The sequence below is a fragment of the Heterodontus francisci genome, chromosome 17 (assembly GCF_036365525.1).
Source record: "Heterodontus francisci isolate sHetFra1 chromosome 17, sHetFra1.hap1, whole genome shotgun sequence".
NCBI classification, from domain to species: Eukaryota; Metazoa; Chordata; class Chondrichthyes; order Heterodontiformes; family Heterodontidae; genus Heterodontus; species Heterodontus francisci.
Window position 1 is genome coordinate 96,756,807 of NC_090387.1, and position 19,633 is coordinate 96,776,439.

The 19,633-nt window shown below is 44.5% G+C and overlaps 1 protein-coding gene across 5 annotated transcripts in view; it reads left to right on the forward strand.

The window, feature by feature from the left end:
- The window catches only part of LOC137379127 (adhesion G protein-coupled receptor G3-like), a 269,576-nt gene that overhangs the window by 88,914 nt on the left and 161,029 nt on the right, over positions 1-19,633 (forward strand). For all 5 annotated transcript variants that reach the window (XM_068049842.1, XM_068049843.1, XM_068049845.1 and 2 more), the window contains exon 4: positions 11,007-11,175. In XM_068049842.1, coding sequence (XP_067905943.1) covers positions 11,007-11,175 — 169 coding nt within the window. The remainder of the gene's footprint in view (positions 1-11,006; positions 11,176-19,633) is intronic.

A 19,633-nucleotide genomic window follows, 5' to 3' on the forward strand; every position in this document is an offset into this window, starting at 1 on the left:
CCATGCATCTGCTGCCCTTGTCCTTCTAGTTGGTAGAGGTTGTGGCTTTGGAAGGTGCTGTCTAAGGAACCTTGGTGAGATGCGATATTGCCACTTGTGATGGCGCACACTGCTGCCAATGTGCGTAGGTGGTGGAGGGAGTGAATTTTGAAGGTGGTGGGCTGCTTTGTCCTGGATGGTGTCGAGCTTCTTGAGTGTTGTTGGAACTGCACCCATCCAGGCAAGTGGAGAGTATTCCATCACACTCCTGACTTGTACCTTGTAGATGGTGGACAGGCTTTAGGGAAGTCATAGTCATACAGCACTAAAACAGGCCCTTCGGCCCACCAAGTCTGTGCCAAACAACAACCACTCATTTATACTACTCCTACATTAATCCCATACTCCCTACCACATCCCCACCATTCTCCTACCACCTACCTACACCAGGGGCAATTTACAATAGCCAATTTACCTATCAACCTGCAAGTCTTTGGCTGTGGGAGGAAACCAGAGCACCCGGCGGAAACCCATGTGGTCACACGGAGAACTTGCAAACTCCGCACAGGCAGTACCCAGAACCAAACCTGGGTCGCTGGAGCTGTGAAGCTGCGGTGCTAACCACTGCGCCACCCCAAGTCAGGAGGTGAGTTACTTTATTCAGAATTCCCAGTCTCTGACCTGCCATTGTAGCCACAGTACTTATATGGCTGGTCCAATTCATTTTCTTGTCATGATAATGCACAGGATGTTGATAGTGGGGATTCCACGATTGTAATGCCATTGAATGTCAAGAGAGATGGTCATATTCTCTCTTATTGAAGATGGTCATTGCCTGGCACCTGTGAGGCATTAATATAACTTGTCACTTATCAGCCCAAGCCTGAATATTGTCCAGGTCTTGCTGCATATGGTCTGCTTCAGTATCTGAGGTGTCGCAGAATGGTGCTGAACGTTGTGCAATCATCAGCGAACATCCCCACTTCTGACCTTATGATGGAAGGAAGGTCATTGATGAAGCAGCTGAAGATGATTTGGGTCTAGGACACTACCCTGAGGAACTCCTGCAGTGATGTCCTTGGACTGAGATGATTGACCTCCAACAATCACAACCATCTTCCTTTGATCTAGGTATGACTCCAACCAGCAGAGAGTTTTCCTCCTGATTCCCATTGACTCCAGTTTTGCTAGGGCTCCTTGATGCCATACTCAGTCAAATGCTGCCTTTATGTCAAGGGCAGTCACTCTCACCTCACCTCTTGAGTTCAGCTCTTTTGTCCATGTTTAGACCAAGGCTGTAATGAGGTCAGGAGCTGAGTGGCCCTGGCGGAAACCAAACTGAGCGTCACTGAGCAGGTTATTGCTGAGTAAGTGCTGCTTGATAGCATTGTTGATGACCCCTTCCATCACTTTGTTGATGATCGAGAGTAGACTAATCAGGCAGTAATTGGACCTGTCCTGCTTTTTGGCAATTTTTCACATTGTTGGGTAGATGCCAGTGTTGTAGCTGTACTGGAACAGCTTGGCTAGGGGCGCGGCAAGTTCTCTAGCACAGATCTTCAATACTATTGCCGGGATCTAATCAGGGCCCATAGCCTTTGCAGTATCCTGTGCCTTCAGCCATTTCTTGATATCATGTGGAGTGAATTGGATTGGCTGAAAACTGCCACCTCTGATGCTGGAGACCTCAGGAGGAGGCCGAGATGGACAAGCCACTCGGCACTTCTAACTGAACATGTGTGGAAATGCTTCAGCCTTGTCTTTTGGAATGATGTACAATCAATGTAGAGTGCAGGAGGACATACCAGGAACAGCACCAGGGAGATGGTGAAATTTTCCGAGTGGAATGTGCAGCCTCTGAGATGTGGGAAGTCATGGATGCACCATGTGTCCCAGACAAACACAGCTTCAGGCAATGTCACTGGCTGCAGAAGCTTGAGCTCCAGGTTTTGGAACTTGAGCAGTGGCTGAAGTCACTTTTTGGGCATCCACTAGGCAGAGGACTACATGGATAGCATGTTTAGGGAGGTGGTCCCACCACAGGTTAGGAGCATGCAGGCAGAGAGGGAATGGGTAACCTCCAGGCAGTCTAAGAGAACCAGGCAGGTAGTTCAGCAGTTCCCTGATATGATCTCACTTGCTAATCGATTTTCCATTGTGGATACTGATGAGGGTGATGGTTCCTCAGTGAAATCAGAGCCAGGTTTGTGGCACCATAAGTGGCTCAGCTGATAGGGGATCAGACAGGCGTTTCTGCAGCAGTAAACCTGACTCCAGGATGGTGTGTTGCCTCCCTGGTGCCAGGGTCAAGGATGTCATGGAGCGGTTGTAGGACATTCTTCTGGGGGAGGGTGAATAGCCAGAGGTTGTTGTCCACATTGGTACCAATGATATAGGTAAGAAGGGGGATGGGTCGTGAAACCAGAATTTAGGGTGCGAGGAAGGATATTAAAAAGCGGGACCTCAAAAGCAATAATCTCAGGATTACTGCCAGTTCCAGGTGCAAGTGAGAATAGGAATACGAGATTTGAGTAATTGAACATGTGGCTGGAGAACTGGTGGAGGAGGGAAGGCATTAGAGTCTGGGGCAGGTGGGACCTGTACAAGATGGACGGGTTGCATCTTAGCAAGACTGGGATCAATATTCTCACAGGGAGATTTGCTAGTGCTGTTGGGGAGGGTTTGAACTAAATTGTTAGGGGATGGGAACCTGAGAGGGAGCTCAAATTGGAAGGAAGTAAAGCTGGTAACAGGAGGTAGAAAAGTAGCAAGCGACATTAGACGGCAGGGGATCAACTCGGCTTAGAATGCAGAATGCCAAGAAGATAAGATTAAGGGCACTCTACCTGAATGCACACAGCATTCGCAACAAGGTAGATGATTTAAAGGTACAAATAGAGGTAAATAGGTGTAATCTAATTGCCACAACAGAAACGTGGCTTCAGGGTGACCAAGACTGGGAACTGAATATTCAAGGATATTCGACATTTAGGAAGGACAGGCAAAAAGGAAAAGGAGGTGGTGTTGCGCTGATAATAAGGGAGGGGTTAGTACTTTAGTAAAGGAGGATCTCAGATCAGAAGAACAAAATGTGGAATCTGTTCGAGTGTAGCTAACAGACAGCAAGGGGCAGCAAATATTGGTAGGAGTTGTTTGTCGGCCACCAAGCAGTAGTGGTAGTGTGGGGCATGGTATTAATCAGGAGGTTAGAGAAGCATGTAGCATGGATAATACAGTAATCATGGTTGACCTTAATCTGCATATAGACTGGATAAGCCTAATGCACTAATGCTGTGGAGGACGAGTTTCTGGAGTGTGTGAGGGATGGTTTTCTAGAGCAGTATGTTGAGGAACCAACTAGAGAATAAGCTATTTTAGATATAGTATTATGTAATGAGAAAGGGCTCATTCATAATCTTGTTGTCAAAGACCCTTTAGGGATGAGTGACCATAATATGATAGAATTTTACATTATGTTTGAAAGTGAAGTCGTTCAATCTGAAGCCAGGGAGTTAAATTTGAACAAAGGAAATTATGAAGATATGAGGGGCAAATTGGCTGTGGTGGATTGGGAAAATACATTAAAAGGTATAACAGTACATAGGCAATGGATAGTCTTTAAAGAATTATTACATAGTTTACAGCAACTACACATTCATTCAAGGCACAAAAACCCCAAAAGTAAAGGCAGTCAACCATGGATAACAAAGGAAGTTAAGGATTGTATAAGATTAAAAGAAAAGGCCTATAACATTGCCAGAAATAGTAGTAAACCTGAGGATTGGGAAGATTTTAGAATACAGCAAAAGACGATGGTGAAACTGAGAGAAAAAGGGAGAATAGAATATGAATGTAAGCTAGCAAAAAATGTAAAAATGGACTGTAAAAGCTTCTGTAGGTATATAAAAAGGAAACATTTGGCTAAGACAAATGTGGGGTTCATTACAGGCAGAGTCAGGAGAATTCGTAATGGGGAATAGAGAAATGGCAGAGAAGCTAAATGATTACTTTGTGTCTGTCTTCACTGAGGAAGATACAAGAAATCTCCCACAACTAACGTGGAATCTCCCTGCTCAGCAAAGCGGGGAAAGTCTTCGCTCGAGTCGCTTTAAACAGGCTCCAGAAGCTGGCCGAGTGAGTCTACCCTGAGACACAGTGTGGCTTTCGAGCAGAGAGATCGACCATTGACATGCTGTTCTCCCTTCGTCAGCTACAGGAGAAATGCCGCGAACAACATATGCCCCTATACGTTGCTTTCATTGATCTCACCAAAGCCTTTGACCTCGTCAGCAGACATGGTCTCTTCAGACTACTAGAAAAGATCGGATGTCCACCAAAGCTACTAAGTATCATCACCTCATTCCATGACAATATGAAAGGCACAATTCAGCTGAGCGGCGCCTCATCAGACCCCTTTCCTATCCTGAGTGGTGTGAAACAGGGCTGTGTTCTCTCATCCACACTGTTTGGGATTTTCTTCTCCCTGCTGCTCTCACAGGCATTCAAGTCTTCAGAAGAAGGAATTTTCCTCCACACAAGATCAGGTGGCAGGTTGTTCAACCTTGCCCGCCTAAGAGCGAAGACCAAAGTACGGAAAGTCCTCATCGTGGAACTCCTCTTTGCTGACGATACTGCATTAACATCCCACACTGAAGAGTGTCTGCAGAGTCTCATCGACAGGTTTGCGGCTGCCTGCAACGAATTTGGCCTAACCATCAGCCTCAAGAAAACGAACATCATGGGACAGGACGTCAGAAATGCTCCATCCATCAATATCGGCGACCACGTTCTGGAAGTGGTTCAAGAGTTCACCTACCTAGGCTCAACTATCACCAGTAACCTGTCTCTCGATGCAGAAATCAACAAGCGCATGGGAAAGGCTTCCACTGCTATGTCCAGACTGGCCAAGAGAGTGTGGGAAAATGGCACACTGACACGGAACACAAAAATCCGAGCGTATCAAGCCTGTGTCCTCAGTACCTTGCTCTACGGCAGCGAGGCCTGGACAACATATGTCAGCCAAGAGCGACGTCTCAATTCATTCCATCTTCGCTGCCTCCGGAGAATCCTTGGCATCAGGTGGCAGGACCGCATCTCCAACACAGTAGTCCTCGAGGCGGCCAACATCCCCAGCTTATATACACTACTGAGTCAGTTGCGCTTGAGATAGCTTGGCCATGTGAGCCGCATGGAAGATGGCAGGATCCCCAAGGACACATTGTACAGTGAGCTCGCCACTGGTATCAGACCTACCGGCCGTCCATGTCTCCGCTTTAAAGACGTCTGCAAACGCGACATGAAGTCCTGTAACATTGATCACAAGTCGTGGGAGTCAGTTGCCAGCGATCGCCAGAGCTGGCGGGCAGCCATAAAGGCGGGGCTAAAGTGTGGCGAGTCGAAGAGACTTAGCAGTTGGCAGCAGAGCTGCCCGCCAGCTCTGGCGATCACTGGCAACTGACTCCCACGACTTGTGATCAATGTTACAGGACTACATGTCGCGTTTGCAGACGTCTTTAAAGCGGAGACATGGGGAGAGCCAATTGTGCAACAGCCCCGACAACCGATTTTTTCTGCAGCACCTGTGGAAGAGTCTGTCACTCTAGTATTGGTCTTTATAGCCACTCCAGGCGCTGCTCCACAAACCACTGACCACCTCCAGGTGCTTCCCAATTGTCTCCCAAGACAAGGAGGCCAAAGAAGAAGAGAGATCCTGGGGATTAGGGGGAACGAGGAATTGAAGGAAATTAGAATTACTAAGAAGGTAGTATTGGAAAAAGTAATGGGGCTAAAGATTGATAAGTCCCCAGGACCTGATATTCTACATCCCAGAGTGTTGAAAGAGGTAGCTATGGAGATAATGGATGCATTGGTGATCATCTTCCAAAATTCGATAGATTCTGGAGCAATTCCTGCAGATTGGAAGGTCACAAATGTCATCCCACTATTTAAGAAGGGATGGAGAGAGAAAACAGGGAATTACAGACCTGTTAGCCTTCCATCAGTCATTGGGAAAATGCTAGAATCTATTCTAAAGGATGTGATAAATGGACACTTGGATGATAATGATCTCATTGGGCATAGTCAACATGGATTTATGAATGAGAAATCATGTTTGATGAATGTGTTGGTGTTTTTTGAGAATGTTACAAACAGAATTGATAAAGGGGAGTTGGTGGACGTGGTATACTTGGATTTTCAGAAGGCTTTTGATAAAATCTCCCACAGGAGGTTGATTAGCAAAATTTAAGTATGTAGGATAGGAGGTAATATACTGGCATGGATTAAGGATTGGTTAACAGGCAGAAAGCAGAGAGTAGGAATAAACGGGTCATTCTCACATTGGCAGGCTGTGACTAGTGGGATACTGCAGGGATCAGTGCTTGGGCCACAGCTGTTTATTATATATATATCAATGATTTGGATGTGGGGACCAAATGTAGTTTTTCCAAGTTTGTGGATGACACAAAAGTAGGTGGGAATGTGTGTTGTGAGGAAGATGCAAAACAGCTTCAAGGGGATTCGGACAGACTTGTGAGTGGGCAAGAACGTGGCAAATGGAATATAATGTGGAAAAATGTGAGGTTATCCACTTGGTGGGAGGAATAGATGTGCAGGGTATTTCTTAAATGGTAAAAGATTAGAAAGTGTAGATATACAAAGGGACCTGGGTGTCCTTGTCAATAAGTCACTGAAAGCGAACATGCAGATGCAGCAAGCAATTAATAAGACTAATAATATAAAAGCAAAATACTGCGGATGCTGGAAATCTGAAATCTGACCCTTCCGATGAAGGGTCACTGACCCGAAACGTTAACTCTGCTTCTCTTTCCACAGATGCTGCCAGACCTGCTGAGTGGTTCCAGCATTTCTTGTTTTAATTTAAGGCTAATAATATGTTCGCTTTTATCGCAAGAGGATTTGAGAACAGGAGTAGTGAAGTCTTGCTTCAATTGTATAGAATCTTGGTTAGACTGCACCTGGAGTACTGTGTGCAGTTTTGGTCCCCTTACCTTAGGAAGGATGTTATTGCCATAGAGGGAGTGCAACGAAGGTTCACCAGACTGGTTCCCGGGATGGTGGGACTGTCCTATGAAGAGAGATTGCGAAAACTGGGCCTGTATTCTCTAGAGATTTGAAGAATGAGAGATGATCTAATTGAAACCTACAAAATACTTAAGGGATAGACAGGGTAGATGCTGGTAAGATGTTTCCCCTGGTTGGGGAGTCTAGAACCAGGAGACACAATTTCAAAATAAAGGGGAAGCCACTTAGGACAGAGATGAGGAGAAATTTCATTACTCAGAGGGTTGTGAATCTTTGGAATTCTCTACCCCAGAGGGTTGTGGAAGCTCAGTGATTGCGTATGCTTAAAGCAGAGATTGACAGATTTCTAAGTACATAAGACATTAAGAGATAGTGTGGGAAAAAGGCATTGAAGCGGAGGATCAGCCGTGATCATATTGAATGGTGGGGCAGGCTCGATGAGCTGAATGGCCTACTCCTGCTCCTATGTTCCTAAGTTAGGACTGTTTTCCTTGGAGAAGAGAAGGCTGAGAGGTGATTTGATAGAGGTATTCAAAATCATGAGTGGTCTGGACAGAGTAGATAGAGGGAAACTGTTCCCACTCGTGAAAGGCTCGAGAACAAGAGGGCACAGATTTAAAGTATTTGGTAAGAGAAGCAAAAGTGACATGAGGAAACACTTTTTCACACAGCGAGTGGTTAAGGTCTGGAATGTGCTGCCTGAGAACGTGGTGGAGGCAGGTTCAATTGAAGCATTCAAAAGGGAATTAGACAGTTATATGAAAAGGAAGAATGTGCAGGGTTATGGGGAGAAGGGGGGGTGGTGGAATGGAACTGAAGTAATTGATCTTTCGGAGAGCTAGTGTGGACACAATGGGTCGAATGCACTGTAACAATTTTGTGATTCTACATGCTGGGCTCCCCCATCATTGAGGATGGGGATATTTGTGCAGCCTCCTCCTCCAGTTAGTTGTTTAATTGTTCACCACCATTCATGACTGGATGTGGCAGGACTGCAGAGCTTAGATCTGATCCGTTGGTTATGGGATCGCTTAGCTCTGTCTATTTCATGCTGTTTCCGCTGTTTGGCATGCAAGTAGTCCTGTGTTGTAGCTTCACCAAGCTGACACCTTATTTTTAGGTATGCCTGGTGCTGCTCCTGGCATGCCCTCCTGCACTCTTCATTGGTTGTACATATAAACTCTAATATCTATATAAAGAGAGAAGAGAATATGTTAATTGTGTATTAATTGTGTTTAATTGTATTCAGGTGGTGGCTATTAACCTGCGCTCATATAATAGGAACAGACTGCAAACATAGTGGCTGGGTTTGGAGGTGCATGTTTGTAATGTGTATCTCTGTAAATAAATGCTGATAAAAATGTGTAAAGATTGGCTCTGGTTCTATCTTTCACTGCCTGGCTTTCTGGAATATAACACACACATCCACTGGAGAAGGGAGGCCTTTTTTAACCCAAAGTTTCTCCCTCAGTATTGCTGCATTGCTGAACTGAAGCTCCTGCTGCTGTCATCTTGTTGGAGATGTTGATAGAAGTTATTTCGCTTTTTTGAAGTGTTCAGCACACAATCTTCTGCCATTTCATTGAAAGAGGTGAAGTCCAAATGCTCACCCAGAATATGCAAATCATATTGAAAGCTTACACTCACCCAAGCTGAGCGCTGGCTGAATGAAGCGCTGTTCATCCGAAAATTATATGGATATATATTGCGAGCTATCCTATTCATCGGCAGAGAGAGTTTCCATTCATCCTGACAGGGAATTCAAGCAGCATCTGATGGCAGGGTTAAGACTACAATGCGTTGAAGGATACAAAAAAAAAGTAAATAGATGTTGATGAGTGGTGCCTCACTTTTGCCACGGGGAACTGTCTTGTTGCTGTTCTGTATTATGTTTAAAAAATGTGTTGTAACTGAAAGCACTTTCTGTTGTCACACTTACTTCCAGGGTATTGTTTTTAACAAGACCCTGCCCTGTCTACTTCATGCCTCACTCAAGCCTACCTCACCTCTCTCCTGTGCTTACACAAATATCATACCAGAAATGTTGGGGAACACAGGACTTAGTGAAAGGGAGGAACTGAAGGAAATCAGTATTAGTAGAGAACTGGTGTTGGGGAAATTGATGGGATTGAAGGCCGATAAATCCCCAGTGACTGATGGTCTGCATCCCAGAGTACTTAAGGAAGTAGCCCTAGAAATAGTGGATGCATTGGTTGTCATCTTCCGAGATTCTATAGACTCTGGAACAGTTCCTACAGATTGGACGGGAGCGAATGTAACCCCACTATTTAAAAAGGGAGGTATAGAGAAAGCAGGGAATTATAGACCAGTCAGCCCGAAATCGGTAGTGGGGAAAATTCTAGAATCCATTATAAAAGATTTTATAGCAGAGCACTTGGAGAACAGTGGTAGAATCGGACAGAGTCAGCATGGATTTACGAAAGGGAAATCATGCTTGACAAATCTACGAGAATTCTTCGAGGATGTAACGAGTAGAGTTGATGAGGGTTTATTTGGACTTTCGACAAAGTCCCACATAAGAGATTAGTGTGCAAAATTAAAGCACGTGCAATTGGGGGTAGTGGATAGAAAATTGGTTGGCAGACAGGAAACAAAGAGTAGGGATAAACGGTTCTTTTTCCGAATGGCAGGCAGTGACTAGTGGGGTACCGCAGGGATCGGTGCTAGGACCCCAGCTATTCACAATATATATTAATGATTTAGATGAGAGAACTAAATATAATATCTCCAAATTTATAGATGACACAAAACTGGGTGGGAGGGTGAGTTGTGAGGAGAATACAGAGAGACTTCAGGGTGATTTGGACAAGTTGAGTGAGTGGGTTAATGCATAGCAGATGCAGTATAATGTGGATAAATGTGAGTTTATCCACTTTGGTAGCAAAAACAGGAAGGCAGATTATTATCTGAACGGCTATAAACTGAGAGAGGGGAATATGCAACGAGACCTGGGTGTTCTTGTACACCAGTCACTGAAAGTAAGCATGCAGGTGCAACAGGCAGTAAAAAAGGCAGATGGTATGTTGGCCTTCATAGCGAGAGGATTCGAGTACAGGAGCAGGGATGTCTTGCTGCAATTATACAGGGCCATGGTGAGGCCACACCTGGAATATTGTGTGCAGTTTTAGTCTCCTTATCTGAGGAAGGATGTTCTTGCTATAGAGGGAGTGCAGCAAAAGTTTACCAGACTGATTCCTGGGATGGAGGGACTGACGTATGAGGAGAGATTGAGTTGGTTAGGATTATATTTGCAGGAGTTCAGAAGAGTGAGGGGGGATCTCATAGAAACCTATAAAGTTCTGACAGGACTTGACAGGGTAGATGCAGGAAGGATGTTCCCGATGGTGGGGGAGTCCAGAACCAGGGGTCACAGTCTAAGGATATGGGGGTAAACCTTTCAGGACTGAAATGACGAGAAATTACTTCACCCTGAGAGTGGTCAGCCTGTAGAATTCGCTACCATAGAAAGCAGTTGAGGCCAAAACATTGTATGTTTTCAAGAAGGAGTTAGATATAGTTCTTGGGACGAAAGGGATCAAAGGGTATGGGGGGAAAGTGGGAACAGGTTACTGAGTTGGATGATCAGCCACGATCATAATGAATGGCGGAGCAGGCTCGAAGGGCTGAATGGCCTACTCCTGCTCCTATTTTCTATGTTTCTACCTCATGCATCAGCTGAGTTTATCTCACTCCTCTCCCATGTTTACTTCGAGCCGACCTCACTCCTCTCCTGTGCTTACCTCATGCCTCACTCCAGCCTACCTCACCTCTCTTGTGCTTAACTCACCCCAATATCATGGTTACTTCATACCTCTCTGGTGCTCACTAAAGCTGCAAGCTGTAAACATTCTGACTATGAAATTCCATTGAGCTGATCATAGGAAACTCCTTCCACATTAGCCCTGATCATTCTGCAGGAAGTTAATGAACTATCTGAAATCCTTTCATGCTTTTTCTTTCAGAGTCCTCCGCCAGCAGGTGTGAGAAGAAGATCAGGGTGCTGAGAGAAACTGCAAGTACCAGTGATGCTGGCCCTAAAGACATGCTGATCCTTCCTTTCAACATTGCTCTCTTTTCAAGTTTGTTCGTTGACAGAATCTTGGAGGATTGTCAGATGGGCATTTCTGACACGTAGGTACAAAGAGCTGAATGGTTGGCTCAGACTGAGGAAGGATTTCCTGCAGTGATACTTGTTTATTTGTTATATCTTCCCCTTCGAGAGCAGTGTGCAGTAATGGAAGGATTTGCAGGCTGATTAACAATCCATTCATAGTATAAATGGTGTTGATAGAAAGTTCAGTAATAGGTAGGGACTCCTTCATACTCATTGATGTCTCTGCCTGGCTAAACATCCCACTGCTTGTCTCCCCCACATCCCATTGCAGTGGAGTAGATTTCATTTTGCCAAGCCTCACTCTGTTGTCCTCCTCACTCCTCTGAAACTTTCATGCTTCTTGGTGGTTCACCCACTACTAAGCCCCCCACCTTTCACATAAGATCCTTCCTAAGCCCCACGCCCACTTTCTCACCCCCCTCTGCTCCGCATCCTCCTCAGAACCTGGTTTGAGTAACTTTCAACCATGATACTTATAGGCTGCTCCTGAACTCTCCGAGCAGCATCACCCCCCCACCCCCGCCTCCGCCGTCCCACTCAAGCAGCCTCACTCCATGCCACACTGCAGACTTCTCAAGCCACCTATTTCCATGTTAATCCTTGTTATAACTCTCCCATTGACACCCAAGTGTTGTGTTTTCTTATCTATCTTTTAAACACAAACTTAACAATCACACAGGCAGGACTGGTAAACTAAACTGAGTTTTATTATTGGAAGATATATATACAGCTGGAGAGCCCTGACTAGTACGTCTTACTTGGTCAAAAAACCCATTTCAATAATGGGATTATGTGACATATGACAAACTATCCTGTCTGATGATGTATGCAGATTATAAACATACCCACTTAAACACATAAGAGAACACCAGGGGTCAAGTCTTCAATCGTGCCATCTCTCACAGCCTCTCCACTCCAGAAGACTTGATCACCAACACCAATTGCACCATTCACTTACCTGGGAGCAGAGCAGAGCAGCGGCTGGTGGACCTGCGAGGAAGCTGATCCGAAGTGCCAGCAGACTCTCTCTCGCTCCCTGTGTCTCTCAGCACATGCTGAGACTCGAAAGAGAGGGGGGAAAGCTTACAGTGACATCACGGGAATTCTGTAAGGTGATTGGTCGGGTAAGTAACAGCTGTTAGTGCATTTAAATAGCTTAAAAAAGGGAAAGTTTTTTAAATAAAAAACCTCAAGTGATAAGGTGAGGAGTACTAAAGGGTATTATTCTATTTATTTTTTTCAAATTTGTGTAATTTATTAAGGACTTTAGATTGTACTGGGTAGTGTTTGGAGTAGAACAAGGCCTCTAGTGTAATTAGTATTTTTTAAAGGGAGTAACTAATTAATTTAAAGGCAAGTCATGGCAGGAGAGCTCAGCCCCATGATATGTGGGAAATCGGGGATGCTTCCAGTGTCCCTGATGACCATGTGTGCAGGAAGTGTATCCATCTGCAGCTACTGACAACCCGTATTACAGAGCTGGAGCTGCGGGTGGATTCACTGTGGAGCATCCGCGATGCTGAGGACGTCGTGGATAGCACGTTTAGTGAGGTGGTCACACCGCAGGTAATGGCAGCACAGGCAGAAAAGGGATGGGTGACCACCAGGCGGAGTAGTAGTTGCAGGCAGATAGTGCAGGAGTCCCCTGTGGCCATCCGCCTCTCAAACAGATATACCACTTTGGATACTGTTGGGAGGGATGGCCTCCCAGGGGAAAGCAGCAACATCCAGGTCTGTGGCACCAAGGATGGCTCTGCTGCACAGCGGGTGGGGGGGGGAAGGAGTGGAACAGCTATAGTGATAGGGGATTCTATCGTAAGGGGTACAGATAGATGTTTCTGTGGCCACAAACGTGACTCCAGGATGGTATGTTGCCTCCCTGGTGTGAGGGTGAAGGATGTCACGGAGCGGCTGCAGGACTTTCTGAAGGGGGAGGGTGAGCAGCCAGAGGTCATGGTACACATTGGTACCAACGACATAGGTTGAAAAAGGGATGAGGTTTTGCAACAAGAATTTAGGCAGCTGGGTAGCAGATTAAAAAGCAGGACCTCAAAGGTTGTAATCTCTGGATTACTCCCGTCCAAGTCACACACTATCCTGACTTGGAACTATATCGCCGTTCCTTCACTGTTGCTGGGTCAAAACCCTGGAACTCCCTTCTTAACAGCACTATGGGTGTACCTACACCACATGGACTGCAGCAGTTCAAGAAGGCAGCTCACCACCACCTTCTCAAGGGCAATTAGGGATGGGCAATAAATGCTGGCATAGTCAGTGACGCCCACATCCTTTGAAATAATAAAAAAATCTCCCGGTGCCACGTGCTAGTGAGTTTAGAAATAGGAGGATAGAGCAGATGAATGCGTGACTGAGGAGATGGTGCAGGAGGGAGGGCTTTAGGTTCCTGGATCACTGGGTCTGTTTCTGGCAAAGGTGACCTCTGCAAGTTGGACGGCTTGCACCTGAACAGGAATGGGACCAACATTCTTGCTGGGAGGTTTACAGTGCTGTTGGGGGTGGTTTGAACTAATTTGGGAGAGGCATCGGATACAGAGTGGAGTTACAGTAGGGGTGATATAGAACAGAAACTGAGACTGTCTGGAAGGCAGAGCAAATATAGACCTGTTAAGGCACAAGTGAAAAATGCAATGCTGGATTGCATCTATTTTAATACAAACAGTCTTACTAGTAATGCAGATGAATTGAGGCCATTGATTAGCACATGGGATTGTGATATTATTGCTATCACAGACATGGTTGAGGGAGGGGCAGGACTGGCAGCTCAATATCCCAGGGTATAGAATCTTCAGGCGCGATAGGGGAGGGGGTAAAAGAGGAGGTGGCATTGCACTGTTGATCAAGGAGTCAATTACCGCAGTAAGGAGGGATGATATCTTAGAAGGATCCTCAAATGAGGCAATTTGGGTAGAACATAAAAACAAAAAGGGGGCAATAACGAGGCTGGGAGTGTACTACAGGCCTCCAAACAGTCAGGGAGAGATAGAGGAGCAAATATGTAGGCAAATCTCAGAGAGGTGTAAAAGTAATAGGGTAATAATAGTAGTGGGTCACTACTATTATTCCCAATATTAACTGGGATAGTCTTAGTGCATGTGAGAGCAGCAGGGAGAAGAAAATCCCAAACAGTGTGGGTGCGAGAACACAGCCCTGTTTCACACCACTCAGGATAGGAAAGGGGTCCCTTTCCTATCCTGAGCGGTGTGAAACAGGGCTGTGTTCTCGCACCTACACTGTTTGGGATTTTCTTCTCCCTGCTGCTCTCACATGCATTCAAGTCTTCAGAAGAAGGAATTTTGTCCCACACAAGATCAGATGGCAGGTTGTTCAACCTTGCGCGTCTAAGAGCGAAGACCAAAGTACGGAAAGTCCTCATCAGGGAACTCCTCTTTGCTGAACATGCTGCATTAACATCTCACACTGAAGAGTGTCTGCAGAGTCTCATCGACAGGTTTGTGGCTGCCTGCAACGAATTTGGCCTAACCATCAGCCTCAAGAAAACGAAACCATACTAGTGCCAAGAGGACAAGTTACTCTGAGAACCCAATGTAATGACAAGAACAAAGATCTGGAGTTCAAGATCACAGAGAGCAAGCAAAAGCCACTCATCTCAGGCGGAGCAAGTCTAAAGCTTGGACTGGTAACCCTTAACGTGCAAAAAGATATTTGCAACATGTTGCAGCACACTAAACCATTGACTGCGGAACAGATCATAGAGGAGTACAACGATGTATTTACAGGTTTAGGATGTCTTCCTGGAGAATATCATCTCGAAGTAAATGAGAGGGTAAGACCAATTCAACATCTGCCAAGGAAATTTCCAGCTGCCTTCAATGCCAGCCTGAAAGACAAGATAGAAGAGCTGGAAAAGAAGGGAGTAATCAAGGAAGTGACAACCCCTAGAGAATGGATTAGCAGCATGGCAGCAGTGAAACAACCTGGAACGTTGAGAGTATGCATCGACCCAAAAGATCTAAATAAAGCTCTGAAGAGATCTCACTATCCCATGACAACCATCGAAGGAATTTTGCCACAACTTGCAAAGGCAAAAATCTTCACTACCCAAGATGCGAAGGATGGTTACTGGCAAGTGAAGCTGGATGAAAGCAGCAGCTTTCTAACCACATTCTGGACACCGTTTGGGAGATACAGATGGTTGCACATGCCGTTTGGCATTTCCACGGCTCCAGGGGAGTATCAACGCAGACAGCATGAGATAGTTAGTGATCTTCCCAGAGTGGAAGCTATAGTGGATGATCTGCTAGCTTATGGATGCAGAGACTCACTGGAAGAAGCCATTGCTGACCATGATCAAAATCTAGTGCAACTGCCGGACAGAGCTCGCCAGATGAACTTGAAGCTGAACAAGAGAAAAATTGCAATAAAAGTTGCCCGAAGTCAAGTACATAGGTCATGTACTGACAACAAAAGGTCTTCACCTAGATCCTGAAAAGGTGCGAGCAGTAGCAGCGATGTGGTGACCAACAGATGTAAAAGCAGTGCAACAATTTGATGGATTCATCAACTATTTAGCAAAATTCTTGCCCAATTTGTCGTCGGAGTGTGAACTATTATGCTAACTCACTGCCAAGGACGTGCAGTGGTATTGGAGCACTGGACAAGAAGCAGCATTCACTAAAATCAAACAACTAGTGACAGCAATGCCAGTGGTGAAATACTATGACGTAAATGATGAAGTTACCCAGCACTGCGACACCAGCAAGACAGGATTAGCAGCAGAAACAACTGGTTGCATTTGCATCCAGGGCATTAATGCAAATGGAATGATGCTCTGTTCAGATCGACAAAGAGTGCCTGGCTATTGTCTTTGTTTGTGAACATTTTCATCAATACCTACTTGGAAGGGACAAAGTGGCAGTTGAGTGGGCCCACAAGCCACTTCAAAGCATTTTTAGCTATGAACATACGATCATACGTATTAGAAGCAGAAGTAGGCCATTCGGCCCCTCGAACCTGCTCTGTCATTCAAAAAAATCATGGCTGATCTGTTTGTGTCTCAAATTCCACACTCCCAACTACCCCCGATAAACCCTTGATTCCCTTGCCTAACTAGAATCTATCTACCTCCGCCTTAAAAATATTCAATGACCCCGCCTTCACCACCTTCTGAAGCAGAGAATTCCAAAGTTGCACAACCCTCTGAGAGGCAAAATTTCTCCTCACCTCTGTCCTGAAAGGGTGACCCCTAATTTTAAAACAGTGCCCCCTAGTTCTGGACTCCCCCACGAGAGGAAACATCCTTTCCACATCCACCTTGTCAAGACTGTTCAGGATGTTATAAACTTCAATCAAGTCTCCCCTCACTCTTCTAAACTCCAGTGAAAACAGGCCCAGTCTGTTCAACCTTTCCTCATAAGACAACCCGCTCATTCCAGGTATCAATCTAGTAAACCTCCTCTGACCCGCCCCCAACGCATTTACATCCTTCCTGAACTAAGGAGATCAAAACTGCACACAGTATTTGAGATGTGGTGTCACCAATGCCCTGTATAACTGAGGCATAATATCCTTACTTTTATTTTCAATTCCTCTCGTAATAAAGGACCACATTCCATTAGCCTTCTTTATTACTTGCTGTACCTGTATACTAACTTTTTATGACTCCTGTACTGGAACACCTCGATCCCTCTGCACCTCGGAATTCTGCAGTCACTCTCCATTTAAGTAACAGTCTGCTTTTTTATTCTTCCTGCCAAAGTGAACAACTTCACATTTTCCCACATTATACTGCATCTGCCAGATTTTTGCCCACTCTCTCAACCTATCTATATCAGTCTGCAAGCTCGTTATGTCCTCTTCACAACATACTTTCCTGACTACCTTTGTGTCATCTTCAAATTTCGCGACCATGCCATCACTCCCCTCATCTAAGTCATTGATATAAATTGTAAAAAGTTGAGGCCCCAGCACAAACCCCTGCAGGACTCCACTTCTCACATCCTGCCAATCAGAAAAGGAGCCATTTATGCATATTCAGTTTTCTGCCAGCCAGCCAGCCAATCTTCTATCCATGCTAATATGTTACCCACTACACCATGAGCTCCTACTTTGCGCAATAACCTTTTACGTGGCACCTTGTCAAATGCCTTCTGGAAATCCAAGAACAGTACGTCAACGGGCTCCCCTTTATCCACAGCACATGTTACTCCTTCAAAGAATTCCAATAAATTGGTTTACCATGATTTCCCTTTCACAAAACCATGCTGACTATTCCCGATTACCTTGAGCTTTTCTAAGTGCCCAGCGACAAACTCCTTAATGATTGATTCTAACACCTTCCCCACGACAGACGTCATGCAAACTGGCCTATAGTTAGTTACCTGTTTTCTGTCTCCCCTTTTCTTGAATTGAGGGGTTATATTTGCTATTTTCCAGTCTGATCGAACCTTTCCAGAATCCATCGAATTTTGAAAAATTAACACGAACACATCTACTACCTCATTAACCACCTCATTTAAGACCTTAGGATGAAGTCCATCAGGACCTGGGGACTTGTCGGTCCACAGCTCCATCAGTTTGCTCAGTACTGCTTCCCTGGTGATTGTAATTTCACCAAGTTCCTCTCTTCCTTCCACCTCCTGATTTACAGCTATTACTGGAATGTTTTTTGTATTCTCTGTAATGAAGACAGAAGCAAAATATTTGTTCATTTCATCCGCCATTTCCTTATTATTTACTATTCACTCCCCATTCTCACTCTCTAGAGGACCAACACTCACTTTATTTACTCTTTTCCTTTTTAAATACCTGTAGAATCTCTTGCTATCCATTTTTACATTTCTAGCTAGCTTCCTCTCATACTCTAATTTCTTTCTCCTGATTAACCTTTTAGTCATTCTTTATCTGTTCTTTATATTCTGACCAGTCATCTGCCCTGCCACTCATCTTTGTGCAATTATATGCCTTTTCCTTAAGTTTGATGCCTTCTTTAACTTCTTTAGTTAACCATGGATGGTGGGTCCTCCCTTTAGAACTTTTCATTAGAGTAGGAATATACTTATTTTGAGTATTCTGAAATATCCCCTTGAATGTCTGCACTGCTTCTCTATTGATCTATCTCCAAGCCTAGTAACCCAGTTCACTTCAGCTAGCTCAGCTTACACGTCCACGTGGTTGCCCTTATTCAAGTTTAAAATACTAGTCTTAGACTCACTTTTCTCTTTCAAACTGGATATAAAATTCAATCATATTGCGGTCGCTGCTCCCTGGAGGTGCCTTTACTCTGAGATCATTAATTAATCCTGTCACATTACACAATACCAAGTCTAATATAACCTGCTCTCTGGTTGATTCCAGAACATACTGTTCTAAAAAGCTGTCTCGAAAGCATTCTATTAACACCCCATCGAGGCTACTATTGTCCATCTGATTTTTCCAGTTTATATGTAAATTAAAATCACCCATGATTACAGCTGTCCCTTTATCACAAGCACCCAATATTTCTTCTTGTATACTTTGTCCTACATTATGTTTACTGTTAGGGGGTCTGTAGACCACTCCCACTAGTGACTTCTTTCCCCTATTATTCCTCATCTCCACCCAAACTGATTCTACATCCTGATCTCCTGAACCAAGATCATCTCTAACTATTGCACCAATGCCATCCTTGATTAACAGTGCTACCCTCCACCTTTACCTAGCTTCCTATTCTTCTTGAACATCATACACCCCTCAATATTCAGGACCCAATCCTTGTCATCCTGCAGCCACATCTCCATAATGGCTATCAGATCATATTTATTTACTTCAATGTGTGCTATCAGTTCATCTACTTTGTTATGAATGCTTCGTGCATTCAGATACAGAGCCTTTAGTTTTGTCTTTTTGTTATCTTTGTAACATCTAGTCTTGACTGTTGGTGTGTTATTAGGTTTTTTTCTCTCTGTCCCTTCCTGCTATTCTCTGACCTTCATTTCCTACATTACTGTTCTACTCTCCTGCCTTGACTCTACCCTTCGGTTTGCCACATCTACCCAGGCTTGATCCCTCACCCCTCCCTTGTTTAGTTTAAAGCCCTCTCTACTTCCCTAGTTATACTGTTTGTTAGAACACTGGTCCCAGCACCGTTCAGGTGCAGACCGTTCCAATGGTACATTGTTACTTTCGCTATTAGTTAATTTATTTTAATTACATAATTAACAGAATAATTCCTATGTATAGTAGAATTTACTGTGTTTATTATCTACTAGTAACACCTACAACTAAAGTTATGCTTTTCTTGAAAACACAGATACATAAACCTTCCTACTGGTAATAAACCTTCCCAATGCTAATAAAGCTTTGCCTTTAGTAAACCTTCTGATTATTGATAAACCCTAATAATACTTAATACACCTCTGTATTATAAATTATAAAATCCGTCTTAGTTTTTATTTAAATACTAATGAATTCATCAAGTTTTATTTTATATCTAACTCTTTAGATGAAATTACATTA